This window comes from Gobio gobio (assembly GCF_949357685.1).
Source record: "Gobio gobio genome assembly, chromosome: 4".
Lineage (NCBI taxonomy): Eukaryota > Metazoa > Chordata > Actinopteri > Cypriniformes > Gobionidae > Gobio > Gobio gobio.
In genome coordinates this window covers 31,387,518-31,405,234 of record NC_137100.1, presented here as the reverse complement: position 1 = coordinate 31,405,234, position 17,717 = coordinate 31,387,518, and the positions used below count along the sequence as shown (strand labels likewise).

General features: G+C 39.6%; 1 protein-coding gene across 8 annotated transcripts in view; it reads left to right on the top strand.

Annotated features, from left to right (window-relative positions):
- rhobtb4 (Rho related BTB domain containing 4) overlaps window positions 1-17,717 on the top strand; it is a 64,023-nt gene that overhangs the window by 28,393 nt on the left and 17,913 nt on the right. For all 8 annotated transcript variants that reach the window (XM_079815075.1, XM_079815077.1, XM_079815079.1 and 5 more), the window contains 5 exons: window positions 3,186-3,387; window positions 3,915-4,018; window positions 9,773-9,958; window positions 10,557-11,358; window positions 11,684-11,903. In XM_079815075.1, the coding sequence (XP_079671201.1) occupies window positions 3,196-3,387; window positions 3,915-4,018; window positions 9,773-9,958; window positions 10,557-11,358; window positions 11,684-11,903 (1,504 nt within the window). In that variant the 5' untranslated portion in view covers window positions 3,186-3,195. The remainder of the gene's footprint in view (window positions 1-3,185; window positions 3,388-3,914; window positions 4,019-9,772; window positions 9,959-10,556; window positions 11,359-11,683; window positions 11,904-17,717) is intronic.

Below are 17,717 nucleotides of genomic sequence, written 5' to 3'. Positions count from 1 at the left end.
TACTGGTCGACCAAGCCTCTTCTAGTCGACTAACGGTTAATCGACTATTAGAGGGCAGCCTTATATAAAAAAATTAAAATTCACCTTTTATATTCCAAAGAAGGAGAGTCATACAGTTTTGGAAAGACACAAGGGTGAGTAAATGAGTACATTTTTTTTGGGGGGGGGATTGAACTATGCCTGAATGTAATTCCCCACATGTATAGGAATTGATAATGTGTAGAGTAAGGCTGTACAATATATCGAAATTATCGAAATATTGCAAATGTACATATCGCGATATGCATATCGCAACGGCACACAATATCTGAATGATTTTACTTCAACATTGTGAAAAGTGTATGTTTTAGGTCGACGCATATAGCAGAGAATAGACTGGGCACACGACTGTTATTTATGTGACGTTAAAAAGAGTTATGAAACGCAATAACTTGCGAAAAACAACTCCTTTCAGTCTCGTGCTGTCTGACACACACACACCGAAACGTGCGCACAAGCCACCTCTCTGAAAGTGTGTGATCCCTTCAGTTGTGTTTCGTGTCTTTTTACACACTCAAACTGTCAAATACACACAGTTATGTCAAAATGTCTGTCTTGATGAGTATTCATGTAAACACAGTCAGTTATGCTTTAAGTGAACGATATCAGTTGGGTAAAGAAACCGAATGCGTTTCAATAGGATCCGTGCATTAGGTCTTAAAGTGACAGCCTGCTAATACAGTAAACCTGCTAATACAGTAAACCAGCTAATACAGTAAATCTGCCGCTGTCTGTCAAACAACAAAAGAACAAGATAAAATCACTTAGTGCTCTTGGCTGAATAACCTTTGTAGCTTTATTATGTATCAGTGTATATTTAATTCATGTGAAGACTACTGTTTTTAGTTCTTATTTTTAATAACAAAGATAAATTAAAATAACAAAAATAATCGTCCACCCCTAGTTCAGGTGTCTTTGTTTACCTGGATGTTCTTGATGTTAAGTTTTAGGTTGGTATATATTACCAAGTCAAGCAAAGTTTTTGGTATTTAAATATTGGCATTACATTTTTTGTTTGTTTACATTGATGTTAAAATTATATTGTCAGATTTGTGACATTAATTTTTGCTAAAACACTGCTGGTTACTTTTAGAAGTTGTAGCGATGCTTTCTTTTCCCAGAAAGAATGTGAAACACATAAATGGTATCACTCTCAGTTTTTAAATAATTAAAAAAATAAAGATTTTACACACCTTAAGCAATATCGTATCGCATATCGAATATCACATTATTTAACAAGGTATTGCATATCGCATTTTTCTTCAATATCGCACAGCCCTAGTGTAGAGAGTTAAATAGTGGAAACATTGTGGTTGATTGTTCAAAGTGCATAAGCTTTGCACTTACATCTCTGTACCCACCGCCCCAGTTTTTGAACACTAAGAAAACATACTCAATTCTTTTCTTTGAAAATGAGGTAAAGAAAGATCTCCCAACTAATATGCAGTCATGCATTATCTTCACCTTAATAGCATCCTCTATAAATGTTGGTGACTCTCACACAGCAGTTATAAAGATGACTGTTAGATAACACAAAGATCTAGTCACATTTACAGCTCGGCTTCATCAGCCCGTTGTGCCACCGTTATGTAACCTGTTAAAGAAGCTTCCTCCAGAGCCCCCTTAACACTGACAACATTTCACAGAGACGTCTCTGAAACCTTCTTCACTGATCCAAAATCTCAAAACTGGCTGTAACATTCCCCTCATGAGGGATTAACTGAGCATCGCTGCTCCAGATAAAACGTCTCTTGACCTATTATGGGCCATTTTGACCCATTACTAATCTCGGTCAGAATTGCCACCTTGCTACTCAGAATGAATTGAATGAATGAGAATCATTTTTAGTTCCCAGTATGTCACTGGAGGCTAGAACTGTGACGTCTTTGCCAGTGGAACAATAAACAGTGGCATATTAATCTTTCATGGGCTCTTTTTATGGAACGTTAGCTGTCTTGGACAGAGGAGCTCAGGACAGCTTGTAATGTATATAGCTGTATCACTTTAGCTGTATCAAAAGAATGCAGTGCTCTTAGTTGGCCAAGAGTGTTGCCTGTGTGTTTATTCAAAGAAATTATTTATTGTTTCCCGGAAAGCTAATTGATTTGTGCAGCTCAGGACACTTTTAGTGCATTTTACCAAGGGTAATTCAAGCCATAGCGGGTGCACTTAAAGCCACAGAGGAGGTACGGTTCCGAAAATCATTTGTATTTAATTTTATATGGTCTCTTTTATCATAGTGGTTTATTAATATTGATTTTTTTTTTACAGCTCTGTGCACTTGCTCAAATTTATGTGACTTCTTGAAGGAAAGCAGTTCAGCTTATTGAAGAAATGTCTGCATTCATTACAAAACAAAAATCTCATTGTTTAAGGGAAAAAAGCGCATCTCACATTGCTTGTTTAGTTTGAGCCTAAAAGAGAACTTGCTAGTTGTCATGGATATTAAGTTACAGGGATATGTGTTGGCACGCAGGTCTCCTAATGATTTGTTTCAGATGCATCCCTTTTTCTTTTTTCTCTGCAGATAGCTGCAATCTTGATATCTAGGAGGTTTAAGTCAATGTTTATGTGATTTGTTTGTGGTAACTCAGTTTGTTTTAGTATCCTGGGAAAAGCGTGAGAATGAATGCTGTCTGGTTTAGCTGTGTTCTCTCATACAGATCAGCATTGCCACTGGGCTTTGACCTTAGTTAGCTTCAGGTGGATTCTTCTAAGACTCCAAAAGAAAGAAAAAAGTTTCTAGATGCACTTGTTCACGTCGACTTTGAAACTCACACACTTTGGAACGCTGTACAGCCAAGTGCAGAACTTTGTTGTTCCTTCCTCTGACAGAAATAGCACCTGACCCATATTTTTGTTCAAACTTTGAACATTGGGTGAATGAGTAGTCAGTATTGATGACATTCATTATTGTGGTAACCACAGTAAATGGACCGAATTATTATCATTTTCTTACTATAGTTTTTGTTTGTTATGTGTAATTTTGTTTGGTTTGTACTTCATTGCAGGCTAAACAAATTGAAATGCATTAGAGACTGAGTTTCTTTTTATACTGTAAAATAAACAGTTTTGTCCTCTTTTTCAACAATACAATAATTTTTAGCAGTACTTAAATTATTTATCTCTATTATGCTGTCTTTCAGGGCCCTCTCCATGGATATAGACACAGATTATGAGCGACCCAATGTGGAGACCATAAAGTGTGTGGTGGTGGGTGATAACGCGGTGGGCAAGACCCGGCTGATCTGTGCCCGTGCCTGCAATGCCACCCTTACTCAGTACCAGCTGCTTGCAACCCACGTGCCAACTGTCTGGGCCATCGACCAATACCGTGTGTGCCAGGAGGTGGGCAGACCTTTGGCATATTTCGTACATGTTGATGAGCATTAAGTGTTGACATAAATACTGTGATATATAACTATACATATATGTCAATGGCAATGGAGTACAGCCTGTTTAACCAGAGTATTTATATACTTTAGTGGTCACACTTTAGATTAGGGACTAATTTTCACTATTAACTATGACTTTTGCCTCAATAAAGTCCTAATTACTTTTTATTAATTAGGTATATAAATGCTAATAAACAGCCAATATCTGAGTATTATGCATGCTAATAACCATTATGCTAATATATATATATATATATATATATATTTTTTTTTTTTTTTTTATTTATGTATTATGTTATTTGTTTATTCATTTAATTTTACTTTTTACATTTAGCTAACTGTAATAATCTTAGCCAGGCAATTGCAAATATGAAATGTGTTCTTAATGGACTTGCCAGCAGAATTTAATGAATATAATGTGTTTGCATTGGTGTATTGGTAAAATTTAACCTTACTGAACAGTTTAAGTGTTTTGTCTAGGTGCTGGAGAGGTCACGGGACGTGGTGGACGAGGTCAGTGTCTCCCTCAGGCTGTGGGACACATTTGGAGATCATCACAAAGACAGACGATTTGCTTATGGCAGGTCAGTTACACAATATGAAGCTGGATTTTAACTCATAGTGCTCAGTGTGTCATGGCATGTGTGTTTACCAATAGGCCATGTCACTGAACCCTTGATACACACACACACAATTCATGTCCCACAATACCGTTGCTCAGATCAATCTTCCGTTTGATTTGTTTTCTTCTGATATCTCTCCACTCTTGGCTGTGGCATGTGTTGCCCTGCCAAGCTTTGGTTAAATTGCCCTAATCCTCCCAGCTGGGAAGGTAATGTGCTGTAAGCCTAGCCAAAGAGCACTGCATGGACGCTCTTATTCTCAGCGCAGTGCAGGGCAGCGGAGGATCAGTGGATCAGCAGTGGTGCTTTGGCTCAGGGCAGTGCAGCAGATCACAGTTGCAGCTGGGCCATGCAGAGAGATGGGTCAGAGAATGAGGGAGATTGACACTGTTCCTAAATGCTTACAGTGTTTACATCTAAGGGTGTCTTCAAACTTGTAGTTCGGTTCTCTTGGTTGTTTTGGTCCGGATCCTGGTTCGCTTAACATTCACACTGTCATTTTTAAGACCAAACCTAAAGATACAACAACAAAAAAAAACTGTTTTTATGACATTGACCCAGATTATTTATGACATTTATATTTTGTGACAGAACATGCAAAAAAATAGCTGTGTGCTGGGCTAAAAGTGTACATATGATGGTATTATTTTTACCAACTGAGAACTCGTGAAGAACTTATAAAATGAGTTATAATTATTATTTACGCACAAACGAAGATCTGCGACAAGGAGACAGCGTTTCCTGCCTAAACCGAACTGTAAGGGCTCCTATGACGCTGTAAGAACTGTAAGAGCTCCTATGACGAGAAAAAACAGGTATTGCGGAGCATTCTGTTATTAAGGTTGCATCTTTTGACATTGTGACCTGTTTTTGGTTTGTTTAGATGTCTTTGATCCATGTTGCATTCATATTTCCATCGAACCACACCAGGGTTTGTTTGGAAGCTGACCGGGAGACTCAACTTTTCAGTGGTCTCGGTCTGCTTGTTTGGTGCGCACCAGGGTTTAGAAGATACACTTATCCAATGAACCGCACTAACGGAGCAATCACACCAGAATTTGTTTGTTTTATTCGAACCAAACCTGCCAAGTGTGGAATACACCCTAAATCACACTTAAAAGCAATATAATTGCATTAAATACAAAATATCAAGCAACAAATATAAATATATTTAGCGGTTGCAGTTTCCCCACATATACTTTTTTCGAAATTTTTATGTTTTTTTTAGTAATTGCTTATTTTCTGAGAAAACAAACTGGGACTGAATCTGTGCCAGCCCAGATCTTTAACCACACACTGTTCAAAAGTTTGGGATTTTGTATTGTTTTGGAAAAAAGTCTCATGTTCACCAAGGCGGTGTTTATTTGACAAAAAACTATTAAAACAGTAATTTTGTGAAATATTATTATAATTTAAAATATCTGTTTTATATTTGAATATATTTTTGAATGTAATTTATTCCTGTGATGGCAAAGCTGAATTTTCAATTATCATTCTAATAAACTGATTTGTTGCTCAAGAAACATTTCTTAATATTATTATTAATGTTGAAAACAGTTTTGCTGCTTAATATATTTGTGGAAACTGTGATCATTTTTTTATATTTCTTTGATAAATAGAAAGTTCAAAAGAACAATTTATTTGATATAGAAATCCATTCGTAAACGTATTTTACTGTCACTTTTGATCAATTTAATGCATACTTGCTAAATAAAACGATTATTCTCTTTTCGAAAAAATCTTACTGACCCCAAACTTTTGAATGGTAATGTACATAGTAGACTAAGGCCCGGTTTCACAGACAGGGCTTCTAAGACTAGGCCAGGACTAGTCCTTAGTTCAGTTAGGGCATTCAAGTAGCTTTTATGAATGTGCCTTAACTGTTGTGCATCTTGAGATAAAACAATGGCACTGACATATTTTAAAATATGTCAGTGCAAGTTGCTTTCAGTTAAAACAGCTCAAACAAGCATTTTAGTCCGGGCCTTTTCTGTGAAACTGGGAGTAAGAGGTCATGACAAGTGAGGTTTTGTTTTGATTATGTAATTCATCCAGCAATTTAATAATGTTATAGTGTTGTGAATGTGTTTTTAGTATTACTTGCGTGACAGACAGAGAGAGAGAGTGGAAGACAAAGAGAAATCTGTGTGAATAAATCCACAGGATGTGTCTGTGAGATCAGACAATCCAGTGTGTACAGAGTACTGAGGCAGATGCAGTCAGCTGATAAAACATTATTAATGGTGGTGCCCTGTTATGGAAACACAGAATCAGGTGACCTTCACCCCAGTGTCTGTTACATACTCACACAGACACATTTAACATTTCTTGAAAATGTTTATCAAAGCATAGCTGAGTCCATTAATTATTTGTGAACATAAACCGACAAAACACATTGTGAAACGCAAGTGAACGGATCCTAACTTATTGAGATGTTTAGGTAGATAAGGGAAAAACCTCTGGAGGAACCGTGACTCAGTGGGGAAGCCCTCCTCCACGGGCTGACACATATTTATACATGCATATCATCATACATAGTTGTTTTTGGACAATACCAGCAACACTTGTGACGTCAAGGGGTCAGAACAAACAAAAAATGGAGCTGAAAAGGCAATGCTGTTTTATTTTGCCAGCGCGTTTTCATCAAGGCCTTCATCAAGGCTAAAAAGTTTTCAGCTGCATCTTTTGTTTGTTTGGAACCCTTGACGTCACAAGTGTTGCTGGTATTGTCCAAAATACCTTTGTTTTCTCTTTCCACTCACCTTGTTGATTGTGGGAAGTGTCACCAGAACAATTACACAACACATATACATATAGACACACACACATACACTATATTGCCAAAAAATTGGGGATGCCTGCCTTTACATGCACATGAACTTTAATGACATCCCATTCTTAATCCATAGGGTTTAATATAGAGTTGGCCCACCTTTTGCAGTTATAACAGCTTCAACTCTTCTGGGAAGGCTTTCCACAATGTTTAGGAGTGTTTTTATAGGAATTATGGTCCATTCTTCTAGAAGCGCATTAGTAAAGTCATGCACTGATATTGGACGAGAAGGCCTGGCTTGCAGTCTCCTCTCTAATTCATCCCAAAGGTGTTCTCTCGGGTTGAGGTCAGGCCAATCAAGTTCCTCCACACCAAACTCACTCATCCATGTCTTCATGGACCTTGCTTTGTGCACTGGTGCGCAGTCATGTTGGAACAGGAAGGGGCCATCCCCAAACTGTTGGGAGAATGAAATTGTCCAAAATATCTTGATATGCTGAAGCATTAAGAGTTCCTTTCACTGGAACTAAGGGGCCAAGCCCAACCCCTGAAAAACAACCCCACACCACAATCCTGCCTCTACCAAACTTTACACTTGGCACAATGCAGTAGGGCGAGTACCATTCTCCTGGCAATCGCCGAACCCTGACTCGTCCTTCAGATTGCCAGACAGAGAAGCGTGATTCTTCACTCCAGAGAACACGTCTCCACTGCTCTAGAGTCCAGTGGCGGCGTGCTTTACACCACTGCATTCAACGCTTTGCATTGCACTTGGTGATGTAAGGCTTGGGTGCAGCTGCTCGGCCATGGAAACCCATTCCATGAAGCTCTACACACTGTTCTTGAGCTAATATGAAGGCCACATGAAGTTTGGAGGTCTGTAGCTATTGACTCTGCAGAAAGTTGGCGACTTTCGCAGAGCATTGACCCCGCTCTGTGATTTTACGTGCCCTAGTGCCTTAGTTGCTGTCGTTCCCAATTGCTTCCACTTTGTTATAATACCCCTAACAGTTGACCGTAGAGTATTTAGTAGTGAGGAAATTTCACGAATGGACTTTTGCACGGGTGGCAATCTATCACGGTACCACACTTGAATTCACTGAGCTCCTGAGAGCATCCCATTCTTTCACAAATGTTTGTAGAAGCGTCTGCATGCCTATAGGTGCTTGATTTTATACACCTGTGGCCATGGAAATGATTGGAACTCCTGAATTCAATTATTTGGAGGAGTGTCCCAATACTTTTGGCAATATAGTGTACATATACATACTATGAATGTATATATACATATTAGTTATTTTGACCAGATCAGTAAATCGATGGTAAAGTTACAGTTACAGTATTACCAACTGATAACATTGTGCTGTGGTACTGCCACAAGTAATATTTTTTGTATTTTGTTTGTTTGTTTTTCTTAGAATATTTAGGCTTATTTGTCTGTTTAGATGTCTGTGATCAAGACCGTTTACAGTGTAGTCAAGCAGACACGCAGTCAGGAGTTTGAACTTAGACATGCTCTACATAGCGCTACAGAACACCACACACACTGATTACATAACACAGTCCTTTATGACCCTCAGCACTCACTTTTACAGCAGTTATTATTCACTGAGAGATGGTGAATGATTGTGGATACATCTGTGGTTTTGTGTCATTCTGTTTTTGTTTTTTATTTGTCTTATCTCTGACCCATTTCCACATATTCTTGCAAACATTCCCATGTTCAAGAACATACACACACACACTAACAGAGACACAGACACTAGGATGTTGACTTTGACCCCTGGAGGCTGTTTTTGCACATATACCTTAGTATGGCTTAAAATGTTGACTAAGTTTAGTAATGAGGCTTAGCCAATCTCGCTCATTCTGTATATGGGCAATCCCATTCCAATGTCAACATTACCATATATTTTCTAAAGGAAGTAAACATGTTATAATCGTCCACTTTGCTAATTGTATGTTTTCAGGGAAATTCCATTGTTTAATCATCACACATGAGGTGTTCGCCAATAATACAACTTTTTTTGAGAAGCCAGATATTGTTTCAAAAAAGTAATACTTCTAGATTTTCACTTTATGTTGTCAATAAGTATTTTCCAGAAAGATTATATCAAAGAAAGAAAATATCTTAGAAATGTTGTCTGAGAAACACTGACTGTCATATTATATCTATAAACATGCACATGAGCACTTTCCAGTGAAAATGCATAACTGTGAGATTCGCTAGACCAAGTTTGTTTACATTACAACAACAATGTGGTGCTGCATTAGTCATTTTTGTATGCTGGTCTCACATGATGAGCTTGTGAGTGCAGCTGTGAAATTTGACATGGTCGGACGACTCGCTATTATTAGACCAGCGTCGGTTATTGAGTCAGACGAGATGCTTTAATGACTTGAGCAACACCTTGCGTGCTCACAGATTCACTGGAAGAACACACATGCATTAATACACACACAATCATTCAATCATTACTCTATTTGGATGCTCGCTCCCTCGCTCACTGTTTCTTTATGAAGCTCACTTGTGCCGCAGGGAAAATGGTCATACCGCGGGTTTCATTTCACAAAAAAAAAAAAAATGATTATGATTAGTGAGCTGGTAATCTTTGGATTTGCATTAATGCAAAAATGCCATTATGAATTATGCCAAAACTATAACACTTGTCAAATCATTCTCTATAATATAATAAATATGAAATAATATAAAAATATGGACATATGGCATTTTGAAAGCAAGGAAAAGCCTTTGTAGCTCACAGTACTTTTGTTTGTTGCATTTTACAGTTTTTATTCCAATAACAGTGATTCACTGTCCCTTTTGAAGCCTCTGTGTAGGACGATTAGTGTCCAGGGTTTGCCAGTTTCCTGCCTATTACATTATTCCTTGGGATGTATTCTCTTAAAATAAACAGATTTCTTTCTCTGTGTGTGTTTAGATCTGATGTGGTGGTGCTGTGCTTCTCTTTGGCCAATCCGAACTCCCTGCGCCATGTCCGCACGATGTGGTTCCCCGAGATTAAGCACTTCTGCCCCCGCACCCCGATCATCCTGGTGGGCTGCCAGTTGGACCTGCGCTATGCTGATCTGGACGCTGTTAACCGGGCTCGCCGGCCTCTGGCCAAGTACGACCACATCCTACAGCATCTTGTTGCACATATTATGTTATTAAACTTCAGCATGACAGGTTTTTCATTCTTTTTTGACATTCCGTTTTGAGAGGATTCTTGTGCATCTTTGTATGTTTGTAGTCAGTTATGCATTTGCACTTGCCTTTGATGGCTTGTAGGGTTAATGTGTAAAAATGTAAAAATGGTCAGAACGATTCTTAAAAAAAAAAGAAAAATTATACTTAATAATTAATTCAGCAAGGACACATTACATTGATTGAAAAAATGGCAGTAAAGACATTTATAATGTTTTCAAAAGATAAACTTTCTGTTCATCCAAAAATGTGTAAAAAATGTTTATCGTGTTTTCCACAAGAATATTAAGCAAAATAACTGTTTTCAACATAATAATGATATAATATTTTAATGGTATTAAGAAGAAATGTTTTGAGCACGAAATCCGCTTATTATAATGATGAATTCTAAAGGATCATGTGACACTGGTGCTATTACAGGAATAAATTACATTTTAAAATGTATTTAATTAGAAAACAGTTATTTTAAATTGTAACATTATTTAACAGTATTACTGTTTTTTTATATCCCCTCCTAGACCCATCAAACCTACAGACATTCTGCCCCCAGAACGAGGCCATGAGGTCGCTAAGGAACTTGGCATTCCATACTACGAAACAAGCATTGTTGCTCAGTTCGGTGTAAAGGACGTGTTTGACAATGCTATCCGTGCTGCACTCATCTCTCGACGCCACCTTCAGTTCTGGAAGTCCCATTTAAAGAAGGTTCAGCGTCCCCTCCTCCAGGCCCCCTTCCTCCCCCCCAGACCACCACGACCTGTGGTGGGCATCCCCGATCCTCCTCCCATGGATGGAGAAGGTCCGGACTCTCTTTTCTGCCAGCTGTTGTGTGCAGATGTCCTGTTTCTCCTCCAGGCCGGTGCCACACGTGTCTTCGCCCACAAAGTGTACCTGGCCACTTCCTGCTCAAAGTTCTATGACCTTTTCACTTTGGACCTTGGAGTGGCAGGGATGGAGAAGGAGGGTGAGGAGAGCTCCGAGGGCAGTGAGGAAGAGGAGCAGACCCGAAGAGGAGCCAAAGAACAGGCTGGCCGTACCAAGAGCCTGGACATTGATAAGGAGGGTGAAGGTGGCACTAGGGGTTCAAATAGGCTGCTCATGTTGCAGCAGGGCTCACTGAGGACTTCACAGAGCGATAACGCTCTGCCTGCCAGGGGCCAGTGCTCTATGGGACCTCTGGGAGCAGGCCGTGCTCTTTTGGGGTGGGGGCGTGGTTTCTTGGGGGTGTACATGGAGATGGTGGATGACCCTGTGACAGGTCGGCCGAGACTCATGACAGTAGTTTCCATGGATGATCTCATTCAGAAAGAGCCTTTCCAGGTAAGAACAACTTAAAGCCAATTCCCACTGCACAGACAGCAACAGACACTTCGTCGGGTTTTGTCAGATCAGTGTGTTACCCCTGTCGGTGTCAATTGGCTCTTGTTTACGCTGCTTGAACATGTTGAGAAGTGTCTGAGAAGTAACATACTGTAATCTGGTGACTATATGCGTTGGTCTGCATCTGTCGGTGCAGTGTGAATCAGCCTTTAGATGACATACAGTAAAATAGCGATGACCTGTGATGTCACTGCCATGTTTCATAGAGATTCTTATAAAACATGCAGTCACATTATCTGTTTTTCTCTTCTCTCTGCTCTTTTAGGCAGTGCTGCAGTACCTTTACACGGGTCACCTGGATGAGAAACGCGGGGACCTCATGCAGGTGGCTACCATCGCTGAGCTTCTAGAGGTCTTCGACCTGCGTATGATGGTGGCCAACGTGCTGAACCGTGAGAGCTTCATGAACCAAGAGATCACCAAAGCCTTCCATGTGCGACGTGCCAACCGCATCAAAGAGTGCCTGAGCAAGGGCACCTTTGCTGGTAGGCAATCTGAAATCTGGGTCAAACATGCATTACATATTTCTCTGTGAGGAAGCATTAATATAGGTCAATAGATAGATAGACAGACAGACAGATATACATCTATCTATTAGGGGTGTAACGGTACACAAAACTGACAGTTCGGTACATACCTCGGTTTTGAAGTCACGTTCGGTACGAGTTCGGTTCAGCAGTTTTACAAAATTACTTTTTATTTATTTTTATTAAACAGTGGTTTACTGAAAAAGAAAAAAAGTGTCTGTCCTTGAATTAATTAAATTATAACTAAACGTTTATTGAAGATATTTCTGTAAATTATATAGGGAGCCCTTACTTGCACATTAATATTAAAGGTTAACAACAGAGCCCAAACTATTAGCCTAAATTCAGTTGTTATTTATTTTTAGGTATAATAATCAACAGTCAAATAACACATTGTATGCAAACATGTAAACTTCACATAAGGCAGTTTTTGCATTAACTTCTAAATCTAATTGTAAAATAGTTTTTTCTCCAATTCGTTGTTGAAATATAATCATTTATAGCCTACACAGTGTCTGTCATTTTCATGACAGGTTTATTTAACATGAAATAATCTATTTTTTAGCATGAAATAATCAAGACATCCCTAACAGCTTAAGTAGAATATAATGAATATATAGGCTAATATAGTGCATATATTTAGTGAAAGAGTTGATTTCTCTAGTGAATAAAATTCTGTGGACACTGAATGACTGCCTGAGGTAAATGTGATGCTAACGTTACATGACATTGTTTAGTTTACAAGCAGTTATATTGACTTTCCGCCGTTGAAACATTGATTGAGCGATTACACCACGTATGATATGTGACAGTAAGTTGTAATGTATCCTCAACACACCTTCAGATGGTCATTCATGTTTATTCTTTAGGAAGAGATGATCGATCGCCTTCACAGATGATCGCGTTTACGAGCGTGCGCGTTGCGCGGCTGCTTTAATTGTAATCAGTGATCAGTCACGCCACATAGAGCGTCAAAACGGCATTTATCGTTTGAATTTCGTGATAAAATTGACTGAATACTTAATATGTTCGTGTGGGAACTCGGATTGAAGTGTGTTCCGCACTTAAAACAAGCCAACTGTTAACTATTAAAGATTACACTCGGAAACCGTTTGGTACAGGCGTGCACTGAACCAAAAGCCCTGTACCGAAACGGTTCAATACGAATACGTGTACCATTACACCCCTACTATCTATCTATCTATCTATCTATCTATCTATCTATCTATCTATCTATCTATCTATCAGGGGCGTTTCCTTTGAGGAGGCAAAAAAGTTTGAAGAGAAAATAATCAATAACAAAAATAAATCAAGTCCGCGTCTCTCTTACCTCCCCCGGGTCCGTTGAGTTTTAACAGAGCCCCTAAAGTGTGAAGAGGGTTTGATGGGGGGTAATTGAGAATGAATGGGGGTCACGTGAGCGGAGGCAATGCCTTCTTTGTGCTATGATACCCCTTTTCCACCAGAATGAACCGGGTGCTAGTTCAGAGCCAGTGCTAGTGCCAGTTCATAGTTGGTTCCACTGACAAACTTTCTAAGAACCGGTTTGCCTTTCCACATGCTAGAGCCACAACAGAGCCAGGTCTTACGTCACTATATACGTCTCATCTTTCTCAGCAACGCTAGCGAGACAGCGGGAAACACAAACACACCAGGCTTGTTCGAGATGCATCGGCGCTGTACAAACCGATCCGCGTACGATATCAAAACGCTGCATGAGTGAATCAAAAGCATAAGGAGTCCAATGCTCTCGCTGGACTCGTTGTCAAACGGTGAACGGTCTGCACAGCACCGCTGCATCTCGAATAAGCCTTCCATCAACAATGGCAAACGTTGCGTTACTATTGATGCACATGGCTTTACGATCCTACATCGGCATCAAAATGCGAATTCAACGCATTCATGCTGCTCTTTGTAATTTGTATAGACAGAGATTACAAACGAGCAGCAGCTGTTTGCTCGATTAGCTGCTATTTAAAAAATAGCGGTCAAAAGTTTGTGTTTGTCTTGTTGGTCACGGTAACCCCGACCCCAGCGCCTGACGCAATCGCTTCTTACTTCTAGACCAGCAATGTTTTGGTGCTACTTAAGAACCACTTCTCCTGGTTCGGAGCTGGTGCTTTGGGTGTGGAAAGACAAAGAACCGATTTGAAACTAGGCTCTGGCTCCGAACTAGCACCAGCACTGCCTTGGTGGAAAAGGGGTATGATTGTATATGATTGGTTCTTTCGATAAATCCTGCATATTGTTTTCGTTTGTGTTTCACAATCGCAAATCGGTCTGAATGAACAACATTGTTGTTAATGGGAATAGTCTTCCCATTAATTAAAAAGTAAGTAAACAACTCACCCACTTATACCCCTTTTCCACCAAAGCAGAGCTAGAGCTAGATCGGAGCCAGAGCCTAGTTTCAAATCGGTTCTTTGTGTTTCCACACCCAAAGCCCCAGCTCAGAGCCAGGAAAAGTGGTTCTTAAGTAGCACCAAAACATTGCTGGGATAGATGGCCATGGCATGGCATTTTTCTATTATTTTATAATGTTTCCTGAGGTGTACTTATATTGTTAGTATGATTTTTACATCATAAAATGTCATAATTTAGAAATAAAAGGCATTTTTTCTATACTGCTGTTTGCCCTGTGGCTGAAGGCCCTGTTACAAGAGGCGTGTCTGCTGTGAGACTTCAGTAAAAAGGCCCACTGTTGTGATTGGCTGACATCTTTGCATTTGATATGAGCGGAGGGGGCGTGGTTTAACGAGGTCTACGAGGCACGAGCTGCTGCCAGAGAGACGATGGACCTGAGTTCACTTCACATCAGTTCTCAGCATGTCTGAACTGTTGTAGTTACAGCATATACTTCAGGTTATTAGTCTATTTCTAGTCTGAGGGGCTGTCACTCATGTCAGAAAGTTAGTAACTTTAGTAAATTATGGATCAGCGCTGACTGGAGACGCGAACCGTTTAGAACAATTCAGTCCGATTTGGTGAACTGATTCGGTTTCTATCCACTTGGGGACAATATACAGGCTAAGGGAACTCATATTAATGTTGAAAAACCTCATAAAATGAAAATTTCATGCCATGGGACCTTTAAGATCCGCCATTTTTGAAATAGCAGCTAATGGAGCTAACAGCTGCTGCTCGTTTGTAATCTCCGTCTATACAAATTACGGCGAACTGCATGAATGCGTTGGATTCGCTGTGTTTTTGTTGTGTTTTGATGCCGATGTAGGATCGTAAAGCCATGTGAATCAATAGTAACGCAACGTTTGCTTTTTTGATGGAAGGCTTGTTCGCAGCGGTGCTGTGCAGAGACCGATCGCCGTATGATAACGAGTCCAGCGAGAGCATATGACTCCTTATGCTTTTGATTCACTCATGCGTTTTTTTTTTTATATATCATACGTGGATCGGTCTGCACAGTGCCGATGCGTCTCGAACAAGCCTGGTGTGTGTGTGTTTCCCGCTGCTGCCTCACTAGCGTTGCTAAGAGAGATGAGACGTATACAGTGACGTAAGACATGGCTCTGTTGTGACTCTCAGCATGTGGAAAAGCAAACGGTTCTTAGAAGGCTCCTTAGTCGAACCAACTATGAACTGGGACTAGCTCTGGCTCTGAATTAGCTCTAGCACTGCCTTGGTGGAAAAGGGGTATTAGATATCCACGCTTTGTCACGTCAAAATTAAACCTGAAATGGCCTGAAAACATAGTGAGCAATCAGCTTGGTGAAATGAAAGTTATCTTTGTGTCTGTGACCAGTGTTTTCCGAGCTTTGATGGCTGATGAAAGATAAAATAAGGTCACCATTAAAATGAACAGCTAAACATCTGTTCACAAATAAAACATATTGTTTAAATTGTTACTGCCTTATTTTTTATTTTGGAATAGATGTAAAAATGTTTTAAACTAAATTGATTAGATTTATCCTTGGTTTTAATAAATAGAACATTAATTACATAGTTAATGTTAAGATACAAAAATATAATAGTACTTGGTTTCTTTTTTTTGATGTAATGTTTATTTAACCAGGAAAATGTGACAACATTAAGTGTAACTGGGACATGGATGTACATTTTATATATTTATATATATATATAAAATGTGTATATCTATATATAATGTGTATATATACACACAGTGGAGAAAAAAGTATTTAGTCAGCCTCCAATTGTGCAAGTTCTCCCACTTAAAAAGATGAGAGAGGCCTGTAATTTTCATCATAGGTACACTTCAACTATGAGAGACCGAATGAGAAAAAAAATTCAGAAAATCACATTGTCTGATTTTTAAAGAATTTATTTGCAAATTATGGTGGAAAATAAGTATTTGGTCAATAACAAAAGTTAATCTCAATACCTTGTTATATACCCTTTGTTGGCAATGACAGATGTCAAACGTTTTCTGTAAGTCTCCACAAGGTTTTTATGCACTGTTGCTGGTAGTTTGGCCCATTCCTCCATGCAGATCTCCTTTAGAGCAGTGATGTTTTGGGGCTGTCACTGGGCAACACAGAGTTTCAACTCCCTCCAAAGATTTTCTATATGGGGTTGAGATCTGAAAACTGGCTAGGCCACTCCAGGACCTTGAAATGCTTCTTACGAAGCCACTCCTTCGTTGCCTGGGCGGTGTGTTTGGGATCATTGTCATGCTGAAAGACCCAGCCATGTTTCATCTTCAATGCCCTTGCTGATGGAAGGAGGTTTTCACTCAAAATCTCACGATACATGGCCCCACTAATTCTTTCCTTTACACGGATCAGTCGTCCTGGTCCCTTTGCAGAAAAACAGCCCCAAAGTATGATGTTTCCACCCCCATGCTTCACAGTGCGGTGTTCTTTGGATGCAACTCAGCATTCTTTCTCCTCCAAACACGACAAGTTGAGTTTTTCCCAAAAAGTTATATTTTGGTTTCATCTGACCATATGACATTCTCCCAATCCTCTTCTGTATCATCCAAATGCTCTCTAGCAAACTTCAGACGGCCCGGACATGTACTGGCTTAAGCAGGGGGACACGTCTGGCACTGCAGGATTTGAGTCCCTGGCGGCGTAGTTACTGAGGGTAGCCTTTGTTACTTTGGTCCCAGCTCTCTGCAGGTCATTCACTAGGTCCCCCCGTGTGGTTCTGGGATTTTTGCTCCCCGTTCTTGTGATCATTTTGACCCCACGGGGTGAGATCTTGCGTGGAGCCCCAGATCGAGGGAGATTATCAGTGGTCTTGTATGTCTTCCATTTTCTAATAATTGCTCCCACAGTTGATTTCTTCACACCAAGCTGCTTACCTATTGCAGATTCAGCCTTCCCAGCCTGGTGCAGGTCTACAATTTAGTTTCTGGTGTCCTTTGACAGCTCTTTGGTCTTGGCCATAGTGGGGTTTGGAGTCTGACTGTTTGAGGTTGTGGACAGCTGTCTTTTATACTGATAACGAGTTCAAACAGGTGCCATTAATACAGGTACCGAGTGGAGGACAGAGGAGCCTCTTAAAGAAGAAGTTACAGGTCTGTGAGAACCAGAAATCTTGCTTTTTAGACCAAATACTTATTTTCCACCATAATTTGCAAATAAATTCTTTAAAAATCAGACAATGTGATTTTCTGGATTTTTTTTCTCGTTCTGTCTCTCATATTTGAAGTGTACCTATGATGAAAATTACAGGCCTCTCTCATCTTTTTAAGTGGGAGAACTTGCACAATTGGTGGCTGACTAAATACTTTTTTGCCTCACTGTATGTGTATGTATATGTATGTGTATATATATATATATATATATATAA